This window comes from Anastrepha ludens, chromosome 6 (assembly GCF_028408465.1).
Source record: "Anastrepha ludens isolate Willacy chromosome 6, idAnaLude1.1, whole genome shotgun sequence".
NCBI classification, from domain to species: Eukaryota; Metazoa; Arthropoda; class Insecta; order Diptera; family Tephritidae; genus Anastrepha; species Anastrepha ludens.
In genome coordinates, this window is record NC_071502.1 from 77,825,351 (window position 1) to 77,852,755 (window position 27,405).

Here is a 27,405-nt window from a genome sequence, read left to right on the forward strand (position 1 = left end):
GGAAGAACGCAGTTCCTTCGAGCTTGCTCCGACTGGTCTCACTCTTAGGAATAGTCGTCTACTGAAAACAGTCGCTACCTACAAAAGCTACGTCTATCACGGCCTAGCTAGCCATCAGCGTCAACTCACTTCATGGTGTTCTCGATTTCTATGGTGGAACCTACGATGCTTTCCTGCGAATTGCCAAAAATATAATCCTATAGTAATACCCTGATTTTTCTCAAGAACTTTCTGTCCCATAATCTTTATCATTGTATTTCTTACCAGCCCTCTATAAATTCTGATTCTGTACTCTCTTTTATATTTGTAAGTATTTTGCCGATTGGCGTTTGTTTTAATAAAATAAAAAATCAAATCAATGAATGCGGCTTTACTAAGATCGAAGGTTGCACAGGAATGCCGGGCAGCTATAAATGATATTAGTGACGTATTCAAGGTCAGCCTTATTTGGGTTCCAGGACATAGAGATATTGAGGGAAACTGTAAAGCTGATGAGCTAGCCAGAAAAGGTACTGCTCTCCAACTGCTCAATGATAAAAGTATCATTGAAATACCCATGGCCACGAGTAAACTAATAATAAAAAACCACATTATCCAAGAGGCCAAGAGGTAATGGAGAAATGAAGATACGTGTCTAACAGCTAGTAGCCTAGCCGCAAATAAACAAGAAGAGAATAAAGGAATTGCTTAGTCTCTCAAGAGACAATATCTCGAAAGTCGTGGCTTGTTTAACCGGTCACTGGCTATTTGGCTGGCATTCCTCGAGACTAGGAATATGAATATTGCAGAAGTTGCAGAGATGAGGAAGAGGAAGAAACAGTCGAGCACTTCCTTTGCAATTGTCCAGCCCTAGCTAAAATCAGAGCAGGTTGTCTAGGTAAATGCTTTTTTTATTCTCTTACAGAACTGTCTGGCGTGGGGTTGTCATCAATACTACGTTTCATAAGAGCCACAAAATGGTTCCACGAAGGAAGAAAAATGAGGTTCCCGTGTAGCACAGTGGTATCACAACGGACCTGTAAGGTCTAAGTGAGTTGGTCGTGCAGACCGTCTATGGCTAAAGACAGCGAGCATGTTGGCGAGCAGGTTTACTCTTTATAGTGAAAAAGGAAATTGTGGTGAGCTGCACGTCACTTGGGCGACTCAACTGAATCATTACACATGTATTGACACACTTGTCCAATTAGTCGTTGTTCAATAGCAACGAAGCATAGCATGACAACGAATATGACCGAAGACTGTGTTGATTTTTTTTCGTATATCACTAACACAATTTTATCGCCAGCCGAAATTTGCACATTTATTTCACACACATTCACACACTCGTCCAATCAGCCGTTGTCCAGACGAGAATGAAGAGTCATTGGTTGGTGTTATTTTTTCATATATACCTATATATATAATTGGCACGTACACCATTTTTGAGTGTTTGGCCGGGCTCCTCCTCCTTTATGTGGTATGAGTCTTGATGTTGGAAATGGAGGGACCTACAGTTTCAAGCCGACTCCGAACGGCAGATATTTTTATGAGGAGATTTTTCATGGCATAAATACACTCGGAGGTTTGCCATTGCCTGCCGAGGGGCGACCGCTATTAGAAAAATGTTTTTCTTAATTTTGGTGTTTCACCGAGATTCGAACCTACGTTCTCTCTATGAATTCCGAATGGTAGTCACGCACCAATCCATTCGGCTACGGTGGCCGCCTATCATATCATTTTTCATATATCACCAACTTAATTTCATTTTATTTTCTTGTAAACACATCCTAAGTGACGTTAGCCCATCAGCTGATTCTGTTAAATTCTCTCAGAGCGGAATCACGGTCTGCTAATGAGCACACCTTTAAAAATCTTTTCACTACGACTTAGGGTATTTAGAGTGGTGGTTACTTAGCATTAAGTTACGTAGGTCGATCGGGTTCATCTCCTCGAAAAGTCTCAATTTGCTTCGATAAATGGGTTACTCGTTGGCACCTTAATGAGCATGAGGACTCCGTTGATTTTCCATGTTAGTGTTTTAGGCAAAGTCGTTTTAGGCATCACATTATTTGTGATGTCTTCAGTGAAGAAACTTGGAAATTATTTCATCATTAGAAAAATGGAAGTCGTCTCAAAAAAACATAGGGCCCATAAACTGATTCGAATGCTGTTTCAAGCATACGAGTATTTATCCATTTTTCACTTGCTTAGTAAACAGTGCGCCACTATATCACTGGAATATTTTACATATATTACAAATACAGTATTAAAAATACATTAAAATTAATGTTTCCTGCATTAAATACAATTACAAATATCACTATTAACAAACTTATATATGCATATATACATTCGATTTGTATGTACATTCATATATATGTATAGGTAAATACATATGCGGCAGTAAATTCTATCCAAATATGTTATCATAAATTTTATAACAGATGCCCGTTTTTATAAACATTTCATTTGTTCGTTGATCTGCCTTGAACAGATGATATTCCTTCAAAGTGGCAGGATTCATTGGTCCCCAATCAGCTACGGGCTTAAAGCTTTCTCTTGTTCGTTCGATTATTGTTCCGTTGGGCCCGTGCCACACCTCGCTTATACCCCAAATCAATAGTTGGCCAATACCAAAACCGGAAAGACACCAACCAAAGGCTGTTAAAAGAAGTAAAATATACTGTAAGTATGCACCTATTGTTTGCAATTTTTTAATTTTTAATATACCATATAATCCATCCTGATAGGTGTAGCCATTGTATTGTAAGGGTGTGTAGTTCACCAATGTGTAGACCAGAACGGCAGTCATGAAGGCGGGTGTAATAATTCCCCAGCATATGCGGTAGTAAAGGGAAGTTTTTATGCCAAGCATGAAGTAAACGTCACGGCATAGGTTTTTTACTCCTGTAAAACAAGAATTACAATCAGTCAATACACGTACCATATTTCGCCATTATAATTGCTTTAGGGCGGACTTACCATATATCCAGCCAACTGCGATTAGCTCGAATATTGCCAATACCAAAGCTATGAATGAAGCCCCGTAAAAGTCCATAAAATTCAATAGATATTGACCACCCGGTGTTATGTAAATAAGACCAATTCCGTAACATACAACAGCGATGCATACTGCTAAAATCCAATTTTCCGTGTTGGTAAATTTATCCTTAAGTACAGTCATTACGCACGAAGCCATGCCCACATTGCTTCCGATACCAAGTACAAACAGCATCAAAAAGAAGAGCACGGAAAATACCTGAACGTTTACACACAATTTACACAACAATTTGTAATACAACAAAGTCAATTCAACGGCTGAGGAAATCTCACTTGGGGCAGAAATTCAAATTTAGATATGGCATCCGGATATGAAATGAAGGCCAGTCCCGTGTTACTCTTCACAACACTTTGTATATCAGATGTATTCGATTCATATGCTAAGTTGCCGAGAATGCCGAATATTATAATGCCAGAGAGTAGGGAGGTGAATGTGTCCAATGAGGTGACAATTGTACAGTCCCTGTACGGAGTATTAGTACATCCAGTATAAAATTATTAAATTACGGTACACAACTCATACGCATAAGTTCTGTATAGGTATGTATGTGATATATAGTGCTGACATTACCTTTTTATGTTGTGTCGGAATCGGTTATATGAGGCGTACATTATGATATTTCCGAAACAAATTGCGAGCGAAAAGAATACTTGAGTAACTGCTGCATACCATACCTGGAATGGAAATACATAGAATATATGGAAATCATTTTTGCAACGATAAATTTTTTAGTTTATGAAAACTTACTTTCGGATCTAGAAGTTTATCCCACTGAGGCTTCAAAAAGTACAAAACACCATTAAGGGCTCCTGGCAGTGTCAGTGAACGTATGAGAAGGATAAACATGACCACATAAGGAAAAAGTGCGAGCACATAGGATGCCTTGCCAGAGCTTTTAATGCCTTTAATAAGTATAGAGGTTATCACAAGCCAAGAAACGGCTAATGCTAGAGCTAATGACCAACTTGGATACCCAATGCCATCGTCTATGGAGTCCTTTTCCCGTAAAATTACTTTTCTAAAATAGAGAATTTGTGAAAAGAATTTTGAAAATTTTTAAAAATATTTTGTATTTTACGTAAAATAAAATTCTGCTGATGTGGTTTTCACTTTCGTTTCATTTGTGGAAACCGTTGTTTTGTTGAGTTTTGAATCGATGCACGCGTCGCCCCATTCCTCACGACAATAACTCCATGGTAATGTCGGATAGCACGACTCAATCAAATATCGAAGAGTTAGAGCCATCAAAGTGGCATAGTATGTGGATACAATAGCTGTGGCAAACACTTGACCATATCCAACGCCTATAAATATTGTAGATTATAAAGGGAGGTGAGAAAAAATTAATTAGGAATCTTTGGAAATATTGATTTGACGGTTATGTAAATATATGCACACATGTTTAATAAAACACCATTTGACAAAATCCGACTTTGTGTACTCATAAGAAAATCCGAAAGAATCTGAAAATGTAAATTAAAAGAATTGATATGTATTTTGGCGATCTGCTGTAGCACGCTAATGGTCGCAAACAAAATATAAATCTTAAATTATAAAATAAAAAAACCATAAAATGAGTAAAAGATTACCGATTTAAAGAAACAAAGTGATTATTGCAAAATATATTGCATTCAAAATTTTACTTGTTTTCTCCAGAACTATTTTTTTCTTTTCTTTATTTTAGTTATTTATTTATTGTCTCCCGATTATTTTTAGAGACTAAGTATTAGTTAAAAAATGTTGACAAATTTAACTTAAAGCAGCTTAGTATTTAGATCTTTGCATAATTATTGCATATGCGAACGCATCTTGAGAGTGGCTCACTAAATTCATATTTAGTCATGTGTACATTGGATACAGCGCTTTAAGAGTTAACAGATCAATAAAGTCAACGGAATTCCTAATTCCGTCACCACATAGTCAATGTGTCTGAAAAATGTAAGTTTTGATTCAAAAATTGCGCCCAGATTCTTGTCTGTGTTATTGCGGCACAACTTATGACCATTTGGTGCATAATCAAAATATGTGACCTGGTCTACGAAAAGGTACCTTACGTGCGAAAACAAGTTTTCGAGAAAACAGCAGTTCAAGTTTAAACTTCTAAAAAAATCAGTCTTTTTCGTATTTTTACTTCTCTTTTTTTTACTTTTAACAAATTTTTAAACAAATTATGACTTTCTGGTTTTCAACATTTTAAAGAGCCTTTCACACACTAATCGAATCAATAAAAAAGTGAAAAATGATTTTTTGACACGTAAGGTACCTTTTCATAGACCAGGTCACATATATTGTTTCAAATTTTTTATCAAAAGTCGAGGCACGGCACTTATTAACATTGAGGTGCAAATGATTTGAGGAACACCAATCAATGAAATTGTTCAAATCCGATTGGAGATCAATGCAATCAGTGGTATTGTGAATCTCCAAAAAATAAATTCAAATCATCTGCATACATAAGGCAATCTGCGCCATCAAATTCCATTGATGTAAACGAGAACCAGCCTAATTATGCTGCTTGTTTTGAAATTTTTGAATCCCGAATTAAACGAAAAAGTACTTTTATATCACAAAACGTGGAACTTTGATCAAACATTCACTGGCAGTCGGAATTAATTCAGATTCGACAATTGATGCAGTATTATTTGAATTGTGGAACCTTTTTCCAAGTACTTTTACTTACTGTCTTATGTTGTCCAAAATATTTAACTTGCACTTTACACTTTAACACTAGATTATACACTTTCTATTTAAGAAAAGATAACAAAAATGTAGTGTGTCTGGCTCCAAATGATTGTTATGCGGTCTGATACTTGGGCGCAACTAAGTAACAGGAGTTTGATATTTATTATAGCGGAATTAGTGCAAACATTTTAATTTTATTTTTTAGGTAGATTATGACTTGTATGCATTTCAAAATAAGTTGATGAATTTAACTCTATAGAAGCTATATCGTTGTACGGCTGTTCTTCCTATTAAACTTTTAACTGTACCGTAGAATGGCGGCTCCATCTAGCGGCAGAATAGTTATGGGGAACAGAAAATAAAATGTTGTAATATATTTACTTAATTATCTTTCCAATAAGCTTTTTATATTTAAATGGGTAAACTTTTACTTATTGTATTGATTTTTTCTTTCATTTATAATTTTTTAAAGATTATCAGCGCTAAGTCCAGGCTTTAAAGCCGATTAAAAAAAAAGTAGTAATATATATTTGCAGATTCTTTGGATTTTGGCATGTGAACTAAAAAAGTATAATTAATTGAAAACGAAAATGATGATCAGGATTACAACTCTGAATAACAGTAATTAAAATATCATTTAAGAAAACTGCTTGAGTTGGACGGGTGGTTTCTATGTTATTTACATTCCATTTACACCTAAGTATGCGAATAGGAGTTATGAGCTCACCTCTCATGATGGGCGAAAAATCAAATACTTTGATGCTCCCACGACTGGAGAATTGCCCCAGCAACATTTCCATGTAGTATACTGGCTTACCAACCAAAAATAAAACTATAATATAGGGAATTACAAAGGCACCACCCCCATTTTCGAGTGCAGTGAACGGGAAACGCCAGACATTGCCTAAACCCACGGAAAGTGCAATGCACGACATGAGAAATTCGATGTCATTGGTCCAGGTATCTCGTGCCTTCCCTGCAGTTTCGACAATAACCGGGTCGTTAGGCAACTGGGGAACATCAGAAACTTTCTATAAAATAAAACAAAATAAATATAAAAAAATATATGTATATGTACGTACCTATATCACGATAAATAACCGAGTTTAATTACTTGTACCTAATTTAAATATATAAGTACGTATGTATATGTATCATAATGGCGGCCGCGGTAGCCGAGTGGTCGTCCCTCGACAGACAATGGCAAACCTCCGAGTGTATTTCTGTTGTGAATAGAAGGCATTCATAAAAAATCATTTGCCGTTCGGAGTCAGCTTAAAAGCTAAAGACGCACGCCACACATATGGTAGAAAGCGGAGCTCAGCCAATTTTATTAGTGCAGCCATAAGTTCTGTTACAAGTCATTCGAAATGGTCATGATTTGCTTTTACACAAGCCTTCAAACAATTAAGCCATTCAGCTATTGCAGCACGAACATTTCCCATGGATATTGACGTCGCTGCTCGAACCAAAGACTTTTCAAGATTTCCAATCTTCTGCGGTTATGAACCCAGGAATATTGTTTTTTAGCCACTGCTGGGTGGATTTTGATTTATGGGCTGGAGCCAAATCTCGCTGGAAAATCCAACACTCTCCATTGAAGAGAGTACTACTCAACTGCTTCACTACGCCTTCAAAGACATCCTCCTGGTACGCTTGTGCCCCATCTATATTTTTTGCGTATTTTGAAGTTTTATTATAGATTTTGTCGTTTTTCTTATTAAAAACTTCTTCAACAGTGACTCTTTCCTCATCTGTGAAAAGAATATTTTCATGGCCGTTGACCGCGGGTCGAGTCTAATTTTCTTCAAGCGCGTTGTCAAAAGATGACCAGTTGAGCGACGGAAGGCTTTCATGCGGTGATCATCTCTTATTAATCATGACATGGATCTGGTCGATACATTCATTTCCCTGGACATGCCTTTCTGCTTTCTAAGGGGATTTCTGCGAATTCTTTCCCTAGCGGTTTTTATGGCTGCACTGGTTCGAACAACGTGAGGGCGTCCACTTCTTTTTCTGCCTGTCACTTGAGACATTAGGGAATAGCGATTGATCGTGCGGTAAACAAATATTCTCGAAATATTAATTTTTTTAGGAATTGATAAGACGCACCTGCACTTTTACCACACTTTTTTAGTGCAATCACTGCAATGCGATTTTCCTCAGCTCCCCACTCCATTGTTAACGAGCGAAATTTGCCACGAAACTGAGTAAATTTATAAGTAGACAATATATACAAACAAAAGCGAAAATAACGGAACTTTTTTATGCGAATTTGTTCTCGCCGTATGCATTGCAAAATTTGTCACAGAATTTCTGGCAATACTAAGTATATATATTTATTATAAATTTTTCCTTCAGCTGGTCTAAAAGGTTACAATAATATTCAGAATTTATTGTTTCGCCAGTTTTCAAGTAATCCACAAATAAAATACCAAAAAAACTGATGCTAACACCTTCTTGCCTGATTTCTGGATATGAACTCGATTTGGAGCCGAAGAACCAGGTCCACATCACAGCTTCTTGTTTTGATTTAGAATCATGGTGATAGACCCAAGTTTTATCCATAGTGATGAATTGATGCACGAAATCCACTTTATGCTTTCGAAAATTCTCTAAATGCTACTGAGAAAGTATTACTTCAATATATCTTCTAGTTACAATTAATAATTTGTTCCACAAATGGAGGGCCCTACAGTTTTAAGCCGACTCCGAACGGCAAATGGTTTTTTTATGAGGAGCTTTTTCATGGCAGAAATACACTCGGAGATTTGCCATTGCCAGCCGAGGTGCGACCGCTATTAGAAAAAACTTTTTCTTCATTTTGGTGTTTCACGGAAATTCGAACCTACGTTCTCTCCGAATTCCGAATGGTAGACACGCACCAATCCATTCGGCTACGGCGGCCGCCGTAAGAAAATGTATTGAATAAATTGATAAATCAAATTAATACTGATGTTTTTTTTCATAAAAATGGGTGGTTTAAAAATGGGTGTGGAATGTAAAAATGTGCATGAATTCATCAAAGATCAGCCAAGACCGTCATTAATTCATGCAATGCATAGCGCATCTAAAAAAATTGTTTTTATGCTGAACGATGGTCTGAAAACCTATGGGGTTTCCGTTTCTAGGAAAAAATGCATACTTGCCATAGTGTACAAATTGTTCAATAATGCACTCCACCCTTGAAAAAGGCAGACACGATCTTGCCTTGTCTGGCTCACGCATTTCTTTCGAAGCAACCAACTACGTGATAAGGCTACTCAAGGGAGAAAATTTGCATATTTTGTCTTCGTTGCGTGTGGCATTTTAAGAATAGAACACTGAATGTTCTAAGCGGATTACACTTATTTGAGAATCAAATACGAAAAAAATAGAGGACAATGGAAAGGCCATAATATTTGGGAGAAACGAAATCGCCATTACTCGACATGCTTTTAGAACGCGCAAATCGCTGCATTAAGATGGGAAGAGAAGCTGCTATTTTTGTAAAGGATAATACAGAGAACAATGTTAGTAGTAAAAAATCGTTTGATCAGTCTTAATGCTAAAACATTATGTGAAATAATAATCCAAGAAAGTTGCTTAAGTAATAACAATACTTTGAAAATAATACCTGTTCCACGGGCTCTGTATTGTCATTGCGTATTGGTACTACCATTTTGCCGTTGCAATCACTGCTTTGTGGTTCGAATTTGGCTCGATACTCGCCCGGTATGGAAGTAGTTGAGGTATTTGTTGATGTTGGTACATACGCGTGGTTAACGAAACCGTTATCGTTAGCCATTTTTATTTGCTTGATAAACTAAGTTGGATTGAACTGGAAAGTAACAATTGGTACCACTGCATTTATATCAAGTTCAAGGCCAGGAAATCGCTCGCTCTGGAAATTAGATTAATATCGAAGCTATCAATAAAACACAAAGAGTTACACTAGTCTACAAAATCTTTACTAAATCATTATATATTAAAACACGATTATAATCGATTTGATACTTTTTATATAAATATTCTTATATATCTAATATTAAACGATAAAATAGTTCTTGTTTCTTTTTTTTTTTTGTATTTTGATAAAGGGGCGGTTTGCTAACTGCTTCCGTTGCAATTTACATGCTAAATTAGAATGGGCAAAGATATGTCTTTCGGCATACTTAGAACTTAGAGTGAACAGTGTTGGAAGAATTTAGGCAGTAAGCTTTTCTGCATGCCAAAAATCCTGTGTTAACCTGTGTAACTTTCAAGAGTTGCCCTTCTGAATTCTTTGCAGCAGAGAAAGCTATTAGTTTTCGAGCACTTCATGGAATTTCTTTCAGGAAATGACTTGGTTGGTCCTTGGATAAAGATGATCTTTTCTATTGGTCCTTTCTCACTTATTCGTCCATTGCATCAGCTTCTATGCAAAATATGGTTGGATGCTTGCCGATTAGAATTTAAGTGTGCTCAGCCCAATCCATAAGAAGGGTGATCCTGTAATCTGTGCGAATTTTCGCGGAATTAGTCTTATAAATATCGCCTATGAGATTTTAGCGAGCGTATTGTATAAAAGGCTGAAGCCCACCATCAACCAACTGATTGGACCTTATGAGGGTGGCTTTAGACCTAGAAAATCCACAATCGACCAAATATTCACAATACGCCAAATCTTGGAAAAAACCATGAAAGAAGAATCGACACCCACCATATTTTCGTCGACTTCAAAGCTACATTCGACAGTGCGAAAAGAAGTTACCTATATGCCGCGATGTCGGAATTGGGTATCCCCGCAAACCTAATACGGCTAAGCAACCGCGAATATCGCAGGCGATGGAATGGTGAGCTGTATGAGCATTACGACGACATAGACATATATATATGTATATATATAATTGGCGCGTACACCCTTTTTGGGTGTTTGGCCGAGCTCCTCCTCCTATTTGTGGTGTGCGCGTCTTGATGTTGTTCCACAAATGGAGGGACCTACAGTTTTAAGCCGACTCCGAACGGCAGATATTTTTATGAGGAGCTTTGTTCATGGCAGGATGTACAGTCGGAGGTTTGCCATTGCCTGCCGAGGGGCGACCGCTATTAGAAAAATGCTTTTCTTAATTTTGATGTTTCACTGAGATTCGAACCGATGTTCTCTCTGTGAATTGCGAATGGTAGTCGCGCACCGACCCATTCGGCTACGGCGGCCGCCAGACGACATAGACATAGTGCAGCAAATAAAGATCCAGCAGCGGAAAAGTATTCGATGCGGTACCAGCTGATGGAAGCAGAGGAAGAGGAAGGCCTCCTCTGCGTTGGAAAGATCAGGGGGAGAAGGGCTTGACTTCACTTGGTTTGTCCAACTGGCGCCGGTTAGTACGGGAAAGAAACGACATGAGCGCTTTGTTAAATTTGGCCAAAATCGCGTAAGCGGTTATTGCGCCAATTAAGGAGAAGAGAAAGTAAGAAAGAGAAGTAATGAAATGTTTCTTTATGAGGCATATTTAGGTTAGGTCAGGTTGCACTTGGTTGATCCCGCAGATCGCACATAGACCAGAAACCAATGCAAGTGTTCGTGTGGAGAGTTTAAGAAATTTATATTTGGTTTTTAATACACAGTTTAGATAATTTAGGTAGGGTTGAAAATTATGCAGAAAATGAGTTTATTCGTGGTTTGCTAAGTGCAGGGCAGTTGTAGAGTTGCTGTTGAGAGTTCCTCTCATAGAGGCATATTTAAATTTCTTTTAAATTTTCGATTTTTCATAGACAACTTATCATTGTAGATTATAAAATTAAGAGACTGCGGTTGCTCACACATCGATTATACTATTCTGGTGAAGTTTCCACATCGTAAATTTAAACCTAAACTATGAGCGCCCTAAACATTATATTTATGCTAAAAAATTAGCCATTATACCAGATACCGTACATCCATTATGTGTATAAACAGAAATATATTATTTTTTAATTTTAAACTAATTGTTATGCTATGCTATGCATTTTATGTTAATTTTATATTTTTTACTTATGTTCTCACTGTGCACTTTAAACGCCCACATTTTATGACTGAAATTAAAATCAGAAAAAAAATATCTGTGTTATTTGGAGAAACTGGTGCGGATGAAGATGAAGTAAAAGGTGTTGAGTATGCGGTAGTTTAAAACCGGCATTTTAGACTAGTTTTGTTGCCTTCTTGGAAACGTTCCTAATTGGGGTTAAAGATAGAGACAATTCGATATAACCTTCAGTATCAGTATCAGTGAAAAGTCAGAGCAGGCGACCAAACAAATACGAGTATTCGTGTCTAATAGAAGTTTGACCGGCAAAAGTCAAACAGAGATTTCTGATATAAAAAAAAAATCAAGTGCTGCTAAATAGGTGCACCTTTCCGCAATACGCCTTGTGCAATTTGTTAGCTTTGTGAGAAATTTAGAAAGCGTACGTTGTTTTTAAAATATTTAAAGTCGTGTTCCTATGTAAACACCCTAAAGGCCCAAAAATGTCACGTGCATCTGCAGCAAAATATTTGAAGAATTCGGAGAAGTACATAAAAAATTAATGCAATGGTACCCCGAAGTCTAAATTGTTGACGACTTCCTCGGAAGAGGACCAAAATAAGTTCAGAAGATCATTGATTTGCTGGCGATAAAGTCGAGCTTATCGTTGCATGAAACTGAAGCAGTTTTAAGTAAAAGTGGTATTTATGCATCCAAAGACACGGATTCGAGGACGTTTACGTGGAGAAAATCGCAAATTCCGGAGCGCATTGAAAAAACCGTTGCTCTCACACATTGAAAAAAGACTTGCATGGGCTAAGGCAAATTCAGAACAGAATTGGACAAACGTAATATTCACGGATGAATCTTACTGTTGGTCCTGGTGTACTGCTGATAGTCGACAAATTCAACAAACTGTTAAGCATCCAGTGGAGGGTTCACATTTGGCGCTGCTTCTTCGAAAAAGTATTCGCTCGTTTATTTGTGTTTATCGCCAATTTGAATACAACTTTGATGAATGCAAGCCCTATTCAAAGCAAAGCAATTTTACCATAGAAGGTGTTTTCAAGAACTAGGTTAGGTTAGATTGAAATGGTTGCCCATAGAGAGGGCATACTTGGACTAAAATTAAAGTTCGTCCTTTGAGAGGAGGAGGAGGGGATGTAGGTATATTTGTTTAAGATTTACGGTGGTGTTAGCCTCTTCGTATTAGTGAGGAAATTCATCATGGTTTTAATATCTATGCCTGCTATATCAGCAGGGGCGGCAAAGAGATGAGAGCCAAGATGCTTAAGCAGGGCAATTAAGGAGAAAACGCTAAGACGATTCCACCTCAGCCTCCATGGAACTGACGCAATAAGGACTCCAAGTAAAGTCAAGTCTCACACACACAGAGTGTATACCAGGCAGCCAATGTCATGTAAGGGCACCCACGAAATTCGAGAGCTTGGATTTTGTTAACCGCAGGAGATCCCTCGAGCGCCTCCGATCCACTGACAACGAAAGATTTCACGACCTTACAAGTTTGTGTACGTGCACAGCGTTTTCTGAGTTGAAGCGAAGCCCACCTTTCCAGGAGCAGACCGCAAGTAGTCAACGGGAAGAATTAGAACAAACAAAGAACTAGAAAAATTTGGATTTTATAAAAAGACATCGATCCCAAGCAACGAAGCCGAATATGGAGTGGAAACAGCAAAATGGGATTGAACTGTTGGATTGGGCTTCACGGGCGCCTGATGTCAATCCTACTGAAAATGATTGGGCAATAGTTAAGGGGGTAGTATGGTTTTTTTTTTTTTTTCATTTTTTTTTTTTTTTGTTTTTAAATTATTCTATAACATCTTAAGATTATTGTGTGAAAGTTTGAAGTGCATTAGAGTAAAATTGACAAAGAAACAAAGGATTAAGTATCTACCTCTCCAACCGGATTTCACGATAGCCGAAAATCTTTAAACGCGTTTTTCTCACACTTGCCTTTTTTACGGTCGGTGTCCACTGTAGATTCATATCTACTGCACCGATTCTTTTCAAATTTGGTTTTTTTGTTTCTTTACTTTATTCACGAGGTAATGACGTTGAGTTTTTTTTTTTTAAATTTTGTCATATTTTAAAACAACAAAGTTTTCAAGTTTTTTTTATGAAAAATCGGTGTTTTGACTTCAAAGCGCTTTAAAAAATTAAAAAAAAAAAAAAAAAAAAAATTCGACGATGAAATCAATTTGGTTTTTTGATTTTAGTTGATCCAGTAATGAGTTCTGAGGGACACCGCAATAAAACTTACTTTTTTATGAGACGTCCGCGAAGATTCGCTGCCACCAACTCATTTCTTCATAAAAATCAATGAAAATTTCACACAATATTCTTTAAATATGACTTTATAATGAAGTAATTTTAAAATTTTGAATAAATCAACTGTGTGGACAAAAAAAATTTCGAAAAATATGCTTGTTTTACACCGAATTAACCATACTACCCCCTTAAGCAAAAGCTCAAAGTAAAAATATGGACGGCCAAAAGTTATCAAGACAAATTCGGCTGATTTGGAGCCGATTACCTCCACAACGTGAGCAGAAATTAACACAAAGTATGAGCCAAGGATGTGAAGCCATTATAGCTAATGGTGATGACTATACAGTTTTTTGAATATATTGCCCATACAATGCAGTTTATTAGAATTTAATTGGTCAAATAGTTTTTAAGTTGTGGCGGTCACGCTTCTATTAACCAGACTGTAAGAGCAAAGTGGTGATTCCTACAATTCCAACAATTCTGGTATGGGCTTTGAAGCCTTCGCAGGAACTGAAGATTAATCAAAAAATCATTTGGATCCATTTGTGTAAGGCCAGTCTGACAAACAAACTCGATGCTAGAGCCTACGGGCACTAACCACCAAATCACATGCCCACTTCAACGCACTCATCTAACACCCCTCTCCCGCTGCGCTTATCGCTTGATGAGTTAAACGAAGACTACTGATGTCTTCACTACACAAGCTTGGGTGTTGTAAACTAATACAGCAACAACAGCAACATGCATTTGGTTGATACAAACAATAATTATGTGAGCAAAACTGTAATACCGCTTTGCATTTGTGCCAACATAAACAGTAGAAATCGAAAAAGCCATGAAAACTACTATTCTAGTGGATAAGGCGGTAGAAGACAAGAGTAGTAGTAGTTGGCCTTTCGAGAAACTGGTAGTTGCAGTAACAATGCTACTGGTATATCTATCCGCAGTTGTACGTAATACACCACTTTATCTATATATATGTACGTATGTATGTGTGCATAAAAGCGTGTTTATGTGTGTATGCACACGTGACATAATAATAGGTTAGTGTCAATGGATTGATGCAATTCCACAAAGTTTGCGTCATTGTTTTCATCGCCTTTGTGTTGTTGTACATTTAGCCTCATAGGAAAAAGTCAATAAAATTAATTAGTACTATGTATGTATGAATGTATACATTTGGATATTTACTGCGTATGAATTTATTCATAGCTATGTATCAGTGAGAATGATGCTATCCCACTTGTAGTTTAAACAGACAGATAAAAACTTAAAAATGAAAATAATAAACATCAGTGAAAGCAGTAGGCTCGGGTGATTAATTAGGACCGTTACACATGCTATTGGTGTAACGGACCCAATTTGCAATGTGGGTCATAATGGTGCTCCATAAATGGAGGGACATACAGTTCACCTCTAAAAGGGGCTTATGAGAAGCTCTTCCATACAAATATACCTTTTTTTTAGCCAAAATTATTTGTTTTTTATCCCTAGTGCGCGTTAGTTTTTATTAATTTTTCCACTTAGGGCAGAACAAATAGAACAACATTTATGAAATTTAGTACCGCTATGACAGTGTTTCCGGCGAATGAGATATTTTTTTTTAAAGGTTTGTTGTTAACCCAGTTTTAGTTTTGATCTTATCATTATTTCATGGAGTGTCGTATATTCAAAATTGGAACATGCTGCTTTATCGGTAGCAGATATATATATACATATATAATTGGCGCGTACACCCTTTTTGAGTGCTTGGTGTGCCTCTTGATGTTGTTCCACAAATGGAGGGACCTACAGTTATAAGCCGACTTCGAACGGCAGATATTTTTATGAGGAGCTTTTTCATGGCAGAAATACACTCGGAGGTTTGCCATTGCTGCAGAGGGGCGACCGCTTTAGAAAAATGTTTTTTTTTTTCTTAATTTTGGTGTTTCACCGAGATTCGAACCGACGTTCTCTCTGTGAATTGCGAATGGTTGTCATGCACCAATCCATTCGGCATGGTGTTTGATTTAGATTTTATTTAAATATGTATTGCCCTTTTGGTTTAATTTAATAAAGTGGGTTTTGAGAAACAAGCAAAAGTTTTCACAAACAAATCAGAAAATTTGAAGTTGCCAAATTCTAACTGCGCATAAAAGAGCTGACTAGCAGCTGTGCGGTGTATATCTAATAATTAGATAGATTACTGTAGGACTACTGCAGTAAATGTCCATAGGACTCCTTTAGACGACAGATCCTACATTTCACTGAAAATGTATTGAGACCTGCTTATCATACAGATGTTTGGAGTCCAAGGTAACCTTTAGATACCTAACATGATGCGAAGTTTCGATAATAGAAACGGTTAGCACAGGCAGAGTTAAATCATAAATTTATCTTCTTCTCGAAAAGAGAACCACATTTATAACAATTTCGGGTATATTTCTTGAAATTATATTTTTGAAAATTACTTTAAAGTAGAGAGGTAGTATTTTGCCCATTTCGTTAACAATGGAACAGAAACACATTCGAATGCGATTTTCTCAGCAACATTTAGAGCATTTTCGAAAGGACAAAGTGGATTTTGTACGTCGATTCATCACTATAGATAAGACTTGGGTCTATCACCATGATTCTAAATCAAAGTAAGAGGCTAAAGAGTAGTGTGAACTTGGTTCTTCGGCTCCTAAACGAGTTCGTGCCCAGAAATCGGCTAAGAAGGTGTTAGCATCAGTTTTCTTGGATGCGAAAGGATTTTTGTTAGTGGATTATTTGCAAACTGGCAAAACAATAAATTATAAATATTATTGTAACCTTTTAGACCAGCTGAAGGAAAAATTCTTGAAAAAGAACCCAGTTTGCAAAAGAAAAAAAATCTTTTTCATCAGGACAATGCATTGTGTCACAAGAGCCTTTTTCTATGACCATGAATCAAAGTTCGAATTGTTAGAGTATCGACATTATTCACCAGATTTGGGTCCTAGCGACTTCCATCTGTTTCCAGACCTAAAGAAATTCATGCGTAAAAACCGTTTTTCATCAAATGATACGGTCTGTGGAACTGTATTTTGCAGCTCTTCCAGTCCGTCGGAACAAGCGTATTGATGTTCGGGGAGTCTATATTGAATAATAAAGAGAATTTCAAACCCTAAAATTGTGTTTTTCTTATCGAATCACAAAACTTATTGAACAACCTAGTAGATAGTATCTGACATATTTACTGATGATAGCATTTTTGATCTCATTATTACTTCTTGCGCGCGGGTTTTTGGGAAAACATTTAGAGTTTTTTCATCTTCCGCGATTTTTTAAAGTTGTGGAACCTGTGGTAAATTTGGGGATTACCATATGTATCATATGTCTCACGTATTTTTTTACACAAATATTTTTTGCACGCATTTCTAAGGAACGTATTTATCTACATTCTAAAAATAGAGTTCAGTGAACTACCTCTTAATAACGGACGACCCTCGGCAGGCAATGCCAAGCCCCAGCGTGAGTTTCTGTTACAAAAAAGCTTTACATAAAAACCAAATACCGTTCGTAGGCAGCATTAAACCGTAAGTCTCACTATTTATAAACATATCAAATTGTAGCGGTGTTCGACTAATCAAATCTTTCAAAATAATAGGTCTATTTATAAGTTCGTGCGGTTTTACAACAGATGGCGTAACTTGATTATTATTCCATCGATCCACATTTCCAAACATTCATTGGAGAGCTACTGTCGTAAGGCACAAACGTCAGTATAAGTTTTTTATTTGAAGCGTAAACAACAATATTTTTACCACACTTGAAAATGTCGAATTTCGTGCCAAATAATGTGTTTTTGCGGGGAATTCTTCTTCATTATTTTAATATGAAGAAAAAAGCAGCCGAAAGTCATCGTATCTTGGTGGAAGTTTATGGTGAGCATGCTCTATCTGAGCGAACGTGCCAGAAGTGGTTTGCACGCTTTAAAAGTGGTGATTTTGGCTTGGAAGACGAAGAACGCGAGGGTGCGCCGCCAAAGTTCATGGATACCGAATTGGAGGAATTGCTCGATCAAGATCCGGCTCAAACGCAAGAAGAGGTTGCAAAAACTTTGGGAGTTGATCAATCAACCATTTCCAAACGTTTAAAAGCCATGGGAATGATCCGAAAGGTAGGCCATTGGGTGCCGTATGAATTGAAGCCAAGAGACGTTGAACGCCGTTTTATGGCATGCGAACAACTGCTTCAACGGCACAAGAGAAAGGGTTTTTTGCATCGAATTGTGACTGGCGATGAAAAGTGGGTCCATTACGACAATCCAAAACGTCGGGCAACGTATGGATACCCTGGCCATGCTTCAACATCGACGTCGGCGCAGAATATTCATGGCCTGAAGGTTATGCTGTGTATCTGGTGGGACCAGCTGGGTGTTGTGTATTATGAGCTACTGAAACCGAATGAAACGATTACGGGGGATGTCTACCGACGACAATTGATGCGTTTGAGCCGAGCACTGCGAGAAAAACGGCCGCAATACGCCGATAGACACGACAAAGTTATTTTGCAACATGACAATGCTCGGCCACATGTTGCACAAGTGGTCAAAACATACTTAGAAACGCTCAAATGGGATGTCCTACCCCACCCGCCGTATAGTCCAGACCTTGCGCCATCCGATTACTATCTCTTCCGATCGATGCAACATGGCCTGGCTGACCAGCACTTCCGTAATTACGATGAAGTCAAAAAATGGATCGATTCGTGGATTGCGGCAAAACCGACCGAATTTTTCACAAAGGGAATCCGTGAATTGCCAGAAAGATGGGAAAAAGTAGTAGTAAGCGATGGACAATATTTTGAATATTAAATTTGTAACCATTTTACGTCAATAAAGTTTCAAATTTCGAAAAACAACCGCACGAACTTATTCATAGTCCTATTATTATTCTTTGACTCTATCGTAGTCTATCTCCGTCGTCTTCTTTTGTATAAATATTCACTTTTATTTTACATATATTTCGTCCAGTAAGCATATCTTAGCTGAAAAGAAATATTCCACGTGCCGGAGACCAGCCCAGACCAACAAACAGAGAAACAGACAAACAAAAAAAAAGAATTGAAAAGCGCACACCATAACTTAATGGTGAAGAACTGGTTTGTGTAGCCCCTAGCTATGAGTTAACTGAAAATTTGAGACGCAAAAGCCAGATAAATTTAATTGAAAATGTTTAAATATTTCAGCGTTTCTAATGTTCTGGCGAGGTACTGTAAACGATAATTTGTATAATCAAACCATCTTTTATTGAAGTCATAAAATAATAACGACAAAATATGCAATTGCATATAAAATTTGGATAAGAAATCCCCGCAGACTTTTTTTGAAATTAATTTTTATTTTTCTAATTACCACAGAAAGTTGAAAGCAGTCTGCAATGAATCAGCTATGTCTGTGCAACTATAATTCAACTACGACGCACAAACCAATCCAGTCTATACTTCCTCCATTTTATTGAGTAGAGTTAATTGTCTTATCACTTTTACTATTACCTATCGGTGGTTCTGCAGGAGCGACTTGTGGCTTAAGTATATTATGTGAAGTCTAGCGGATTAAAACTAGTTCGGTTTTTCGTTTTTTCCTCTAGTATAGAAATAAAACATTATTTTCGCTGAGTTAAAAAAGTCGACTACATAACACATATATTTCTCACTGAGATACATGCATACATACATATATGTATGCATATGTATTGGCTACATTAATTGAGAAAGAAATTAGGTCAGCAAAGGGTTAAAATGAGTCGAGTTAACTAAAAGTTGTAAAGATAGTCAAACATAGACTTTCAGATAAGACAATGAAATCCAAACTCATATGCATTGACATATGCAACGCCAGAGGCTTTGTCGGTTTTATTACTTTATGATAGCTGTACTATTTTTACGTGAAAAGCAGAACTATTTATGTATGTATAAGTATATTTATCCAATAAACAGAATGTGTGACAACCGGCATTTTTTCAATTGGTCTACGAAGGCAGAGAAATTATACCCAGGCAAATGTCAAGTAAGAGTGAGGCAATTTATTTTAAATATACTCGTATGCCCAAAAGGACGAAATGGTCCGCAATTGATTTAGACTGACAGGTTTGCGCATCACCTAAATTGAAAATATAGGGCGAAACTGGCATTATTTTGTTACTTAACTTTTGGATTGACAGGAAACAGTTGACAGATAGTTTGACTAAACGTTTTTTTTTTGTTAAATGGTTTTTATATCAGAAAGCTTTATTGAAAAATTATATTAACTTAATTTATTTTCATTTATAATAAGAAACATGTGTTACTAAAAAAATATATTAGAAAATGCATGACAAATTTGAGTAGTTGACCCAATTTTAAATTTTTGCGAAATGGTCAAAAAGTAAGGTGAATTTGGGTGTAAAATGAAAAAGCTTTATTTATTCTTGTAAATCAATTTCATCCCCTTCAAAATAATCCCCTCTCAATGAAATACACTTATGCCAACGATTTTTCCAATCCCCGAAACATGCCAAATAGTCCATTTCCAGTATAGCCATCAGCACCTTCTTCGATTCAGCTTTTATCTCCTCAATCGACTCTAAACGCGTTCGCCGGAGTGGTCTCTTGAGTTTTGGGAATAGCCAGAAGTTACACGGAGCCAAATCAGGCGAATACGGTGGTTGCGGAACGAGATGCTTGGAATTTTTGGCGAAATGGTCACGAAGAACGAGTGCAGTGCGAGGCGGTGCATTATCGTGATGCAAAAACCAATAGTTGTTGACCCATAATTCTGGTATTTTTAGACGAATTGCTTCACGTACACGACGCATAACACTCAAATAATATTCCTTATTAACAGTTTGGCCAGGTGGAAGGAATTCATAGTGCACCACACCACGAAAATCGAAAAAAACTGTCATCATGACCTTTATTTTTGAACGACTTTGACGTGCTCTTTTCGGTCTGGCCTCGCCTTTAGCACGATATTCGCTTGATTGGTCGGTTGTTTCAGGGTCGTAAGCATAAATCGAAGTCTCATCTCCCGTAATGATGCATTTGAACTGGTCCTGATAGGCTGAAAGCATTGTTTCACACACATCAACGCGACGACTTTTTTCCAAGAAATTGAGAGTTTTCGGTATCAAACGAGATTTGACTTTTCGTAGGCCCAAATGGTCTTTCAAAATGGTTTTCACAGATCCTTCTGATATTCCGATCATATCAGTAAGGTCTTTAACAGTCAACCGACGATTTTTGAGCACTAACTCCTTCACTTTATTGACGTGTTGGTCATCTGTTGACGTCGATGGTCGTCCGGAGCGCTCCAAGTCATCAACACGTTCTCGACCCTCTTTGAAGTCTTTGTACCTCTTATAAACGTTTTTCTGCGACATGGTCGAATCATCAAATGCCTTCTGCAACATGCTAAACGCTTCCGCAGCCGAAATTTCATTCCGCAAACAAAATTTGATGGCACTTCTCTGCTCAATCAAATCAGACATTGTAAAAATCGAAAAATGCACTCTTGGTCGTTTTGTAAACACAAGCGTAAATATATTATTGATAATGACATTCACATGAAAGTTGGCCCAGATGTTACTAACAGTGCTGCCAACTCATGAAAAAAATAACTTGAGCGATTTTTTAATCCCGCGAAGTTTGACAAATAAATTCACCTTACTTTTTGCCCACAAGTAGTATCAGCGCCAACGAATGTTTTCAAAGTACTATATGTTGTTTAAATTTATACCCTCACCATCATCATAACTCAAATAACCAAAATGTCGCTAAAAATGGCTTAAAAGTCTGCAGTTTTCTATGCCTTCCTAAGAAAAAGTGGTGACACATTTTCATCTTAAGCGATATGTACATGTATGAGGAACCTGCCCTTTTTAAATAACTTGTGCACTCGAACAATTGCCATTGTCTGCCGAGAACCGACTGCTATTAGAAAAAATGCTTCCTATCGATTGTTCTCGAGGTTAGTTTTTACTAAGTTTATACAAGCAGTTTTTTCAGCGGGAAATTCGAAATATGCGCAACCCTCAGGTAATCATAGCTAATTGGACAAGTCAGTTCGTCATTTATTACAATTTTTTTCCCATTTAATTATGCCAAGATTATCACCTCAAATGTTTATCGAGCGTTTACAAATTGTGGAAATTTCAAACCAGTTTTAGCAAATAAAATTGGCGCGTACACTTCTGTTAGGTGTTTGGCCGAGCTCCTCCTCCTATTTGTAGCGTGCGTCTTGATATTCTTCCACAAATGGATTCCGAAAAATTTGAAGTATCAAATTAAAAGAAAGAAATTAAAAGTATTATTGCAATGCAAATTCTTCAATTTCCAAGAAAATGTGTTTAGTCTACTTATTGAAGCGATGTAATGTTACACTTCATGCTTGAATAAATAAAACATAATACATTTTCTTCAAGTAGTTGTTTACAAAGCGTTGAATGATTATTTCACACGTTTTAACCTTTTTACCGAATCCTAATAAAATATTTGTGCTAAAGCATGATTTTTGTAAAATACCATCTTTCATGTATTTTGTATTGGTGGGGAAAAATAGTCCATGACTACATTTTGACAAACGTGAAGTGTAGGGGTTGAGAAAAGAATTCATCCGCAGGTTTTGTATGTAACAGGTTCAGTTCTAAATTAGGAGACTCCACTTTAAATGCTTTACTGTTCTGTATGTATATGTTATGTATAGGTAGATTTTAATAATAATTTTTTTTAATATAACTTTAGTTATGTACATATAACGGGTGATGACAAAAAAATCACACTTTTGTATTGGAAAAACATTATAAATAGGATTTATTTTATTTTTTCATAGAAAGTTATCAGTAAATTTATTTGCTGTTGTAGAACATTAAGAAAAAATATTTTTTATTTGAGAAAGGTCCTTATCAGCTATACGTCGGAGCCTTGCGGGGATACTTTCGAATGACCGCTGGATGGCAGTATTATCTATCTCGTATGCATAGATTATTTTTAGAGTTCTTCACAATTTTTAGCTCTCCAGTTGCTCTTGTATACTATTGATCTTAAAAGTCCAGAGAAATACTCTGGGTGACATTGGGTCAAGTTTGAGGGATTTGGTACAAAAGTAAATTCCGCGTATTCAAAAGCTTCTGCGTTTTAACGGCGTAATCGGATAATGCTTTGTTAGGCCGGAAGACAAAGTTGTCATTCGAATAATATTTTTAAAGAAAGGAATCCATATTTTACTCAAAGATGTTTTCTTCATGGCTTGGACAAAGGCTTCGAAATTCCTTTCCCGGATTGTGCGAAGTAGAGCATTACTTTTGGTTCATATTTGTGCTTGAACTTCAATTTCACATTGATGTCACATTTTGAAACCCTATTTGTAAAAATACCGATCATTTATAGACACCTGAGGTTTATATATAAATGAGGTTTGCTGATAGGAAAATAACTGTACTATTTCTATTTTGCTGTAATTTCGAATCATCTATCGGCATTGCGGCTTCATGTTAGACATTTATTTGACGGTGTATTTTGGTGATTTAAGGGGGGAGCCTGGTTTATGAGGTCTAAAAAGTGCATCTCTTTGCGATTTTTGTTTTTAAGGAAAAAATTAATTTTGCACTGCAAAGTTTTTTCTATCTTTTAATGAACATTTAAAAAGTATAAAAAATTTGTGTACTGGTTAAAATAAGTTGAAAAAAATGTTTAATATAGAAATTAGTAGAGCGCTGCAACGCTGGAGTTTCCAACTGGCGTACAAGATACAGCTCGTAATTATTATCTAAAGCAAAAAATTCAAATGGAGAAATTCCAAACTTTCAACTTTTTGGAGGTTTTAAAGAAAAAAATGTCTTTCTATAAAAAAAAAATTCACTTCAACTTGGTACAAAAATCTTGGAAAAAATTATTTTTATCTATTTTGTTAGTTCAAATAGAAGAGAATTTAATACTGAAGGGAACAAGCTATGATTCATTTCAAAAGGTTCATTAATTTTTTTTCATTCATGTACGCCAATTCAAAGAAATCATAAAAATGAAAAGTCGAGAAAAGAAGATAAAGTTTGTACTATAGCTGTCCGGTCACAGCGTAACTACCTAACGCTCGCCTACCTTTGGCTTTGTATATATCTACGGAAATATTGAGAATTAGGCTCTGTAACTTTGTGTGAATATTCTGAAATATATTAGGAATCGCTTAAAACGAAAAAAAAATATTGATTTTTTTGACCTTATAAACCAGGCTCCCTCCCCCCTTAACCTTTTTCGCAAATTTATTTGAAGTTTTCTTACGGTTTCGCAGATGTTGCTTTGATGGCAATTAATTTCTGCAGCTGCGTTACGTTGGCTTATGTTATCCTTAATGTTGGATAGGTCCGGTTTTGTCATAATCAATGGAATCCTTCAACTGTCACAGTTTCTTTTCACACTCATAGCCTTAAGAATTCTGTATAAAGTAGCTCATGGAATACCTTCGTTTTTAAATTGGTTAATAGTAAATATTTCGCCAAGCTTTCGTATTTTTATAGAGCTGCAAAATATGCTCGCGAATGTTATTGCTTTGAACACATCTTTATGAAAATCTTTTTTTCTCTGGAACAAGAAATTACGAAGTGAATTCATTAGTATATTATTACCGATTCTATGCGTTAGCTTTTAAATTTAAAGAGTTTAACAAACGTTTAGTTTTTTTGTAATCACCCTTTATCTGATTGCTTATGCTTGTTTGATGAAGCAGAATAAATAGGTTTAGAGGTTTTGGGTTTGCATATTTTTCTTAAGTTCTATTTAATGTCTTTTTTTGTATTAAATATTACTTCAAAAGGTCTCTTGTATCGGGTGGTTTTGTTTTAGCTGCAAGTGAACTATCGATATCTAGAATTATGGTTTGACAGTGTTGCCACTACCAGCAGTCTCGCTTCCTAATTGCAGAAATTTAAATTGAAAAGGAATAAATCTGTTCCCGAAGTTCATAGACCACTGGCAGACTCCACGGTAGTTTTTTCTTTGGAAATGAGCTACCGTTACAGGGAACTGCGAGCGCTATCGAGCCATGCGGACCTAATTTTTGCTTACAAAAATTAATTAGCTAAATAGCAATGACAGTTGGTTCCAACAACACGGCGCTACTTACCATACAGCGCGCTACCCAATTGATTTATACGAAAAAAGATAATCATTTCAACAATTATCATTATTATCATTGTAAGTTCACATGCACTTAAAAATATCCGATACTTGCACTCTGATTTGTGATATGTCTGTACCTGGATCATGTGTTTTTTGAATACACTTTACAAAATTTATTACTTTAAGATTTGTTTGAATTAGTAAATAATCGTATGTGATTATTAAAATCAGTTTGTCTTAAATTTTAATGATTTCAGTTTTTGGATTTTTATTCATATTAAAAAATGTATGCCCCACGGTTAATACCGGGACGAATCCGGGTTGCCGTGTTCCCGGGATTACTTGAAAGACATCCTGAAAGTCTGGGACCAAAATTTTCCGCTAATAATGGGTTATTCAATAGGTGCGCTTCAACTTTTTTCCGATAGGGAGGGCGAACGACGCAATATTTTTTATTTTTCGCTTGTCATTTGGAAACTTCATTAGTATACATTTCATCATGGAACTCTACACACTTGAGCAACGATTACAAATCGTGGAAATTTTTTATGAAAATAATCGTTCTGTTGCTGCTACTTTAAGAGCATTACGGCCATTTTACGGTCCATTTAACAAGCCGTCCCGTTTTGATGTTATGTGAAGTCATTGGTCTACAGTAACAAGCCGGCGACGATTTGTGAGCTCAGAGCCAATATTGAACGCGAAATTGCTGGAATTTCGGCCAGATTTATGCAAAAGAGTGGTCGAAAATTGGGTTCAACGATTGGACTTCGTAAAACGTGCACGCGGTGGTCATGCAAAAGAAATCGAATTTCATACTTAAATGTATATGTTCAAACTCGATAATAAAAAAAAAAATTAGTTAAAAAAGTCAAACCGTTTGTGTTTTATTCAAAAAAGTTCAAAAGTTGAAGCGTTCTTACTGAAAAACCCTATATTAGGACCCCTAGCATACATCCATGGGATAGCATGGATTTAGTTGCTTGTTGTTACTCTGTTTTGCGAAAGTATCCTTGTGCACCATGGAGCTTTTCAATGTCGTTGGTCTACATGAATAATATCCTAACAGCGAGCGCACCATTTGTAGAATACTCTTTCAAATCTCAGAAAAAGTAGTAAACATTTTGCGGAAAATTCTAATTTCCATAAATTCATTCCTTTTCATTTCAATTTAGACGTAACCGCACACCTCGTAAAAAGCTGTTCATTGCAAATGTGAGTTCACTCTATAGGAAAATTAATTTTGCCAATAAAAATTATATTTTTTTGTATTTTTATGAGTATTCAATTAATTACAATACATTGAACACTTGGCTAGTTTCGCTCAAAATAAACAAAGCTTAAATTAAAATTCGCGGTCAACTGCGTTTATACACAGGTGCATATTTCAGTTTTCATAAGTCCATGTCTCGAATCACTTGAAATTCCACACTTTTTTACGCAGATGTGCATATGTATTAGTATATAAGCACATACTTATATAATAATAATTTTAGATATCACATATATTCATATTTATCATAAATAAACACTATTCATTTAATTAAACACTCACTGCAGTTAGACTTGAATACATACACACATATGCATGTATTTACTTAACAATTGTACAAACATACATTCTATTTTTATAAATATGTACATAGTGTACTTTTTTATAATTAATGATGCACTGTTGTACACTTGTAAATACATACATAAATCCAATATCCCTTGTTTAATCCTTGAAAATAATAATAAAAAACGCACCATTTACATTAGAAGCCATACACATATATATGTACGTATGTATATTATTAGATGTTACGATTCGCGTTCTTCAGTCGCTAATAATTTAACTTGTTCTTGTTTTCAGTTAGCTCACTGGTGTAGGTCTTGTTATTTGGGCAGATACTCGCAAACTGAGTGTTGTAGCGCCAGCAGCACCTAAACTTGTTCCAACAGCGACGCCGGCACAATGGCAGCAATAAAGTCAATTGAAAACGTCAAATGTATACACTCATACATACATATGCACCTACAAACAATATGTTTTGGCTCAGACAAAGCGTTGCACGTGCGATCGCACTCCATCGACAACAATTGGCAATAGCGCTGAGAGAGTAAAAAACGGAATATTTGAAATTGAAGTTACTACAATACATACATATGCCCATTTTACATGCATACATACGTATATCTCCATACGTGTATACCTCCCGAATTTGCCTCACATTTTAACGGTGAACTCTACCTTTTGATATACAGTAAAAATTTTAAGCAGATTGAAATGTACGCTTGAACATATCACCGCTAATCAAGTAGTACAGGTACATACATACATGCATTGTTTAAAGT

At 36.3% G+C, this 27,405-nt stretch overlaps 1 protein-coding gene across 1 annotated transcript; it reads right to left on the reverse strand.

The window, feature by feature from the left end:
- Window positions 1-2,195: 2,195 nt before the first annotated feature.
- On the reverse strand, window positions 2,196-27,008 carry LOC128867570 (sodium-dependent nutrient amino acid transporter 1). The gene is made up of 10 exons (XM_054108934.1): window positions 26,818-27,008; window positions 9,339-9,605; window positions 6,450-6,753; window positions 4,119-4,344; window positions 3,788-4,058; window positions 3,611-3,714; window positions 3,313-3,502; window positions 2,962-3,238; window positions 2,710-2,886; window positions 2,196-2,640 (listed from the first exon to the last, which is right to left on the reverse strand). The coding sequence occupies exons 2-10, from the start codon at window positions 9,507-9,509 to the stop codon at window positions 2,390-2,392; spliced, it is 1,971 nt and encodes a 656-aa protein (XP_053964909.1). The 5' UTR covers window positions 9,510-9,605; window positions 26,818-27,008; the 3' UTR covers window positions 2,196-2,389.
- Window positions 27,009-27,405: the final 397 nt, after the last annotated feature.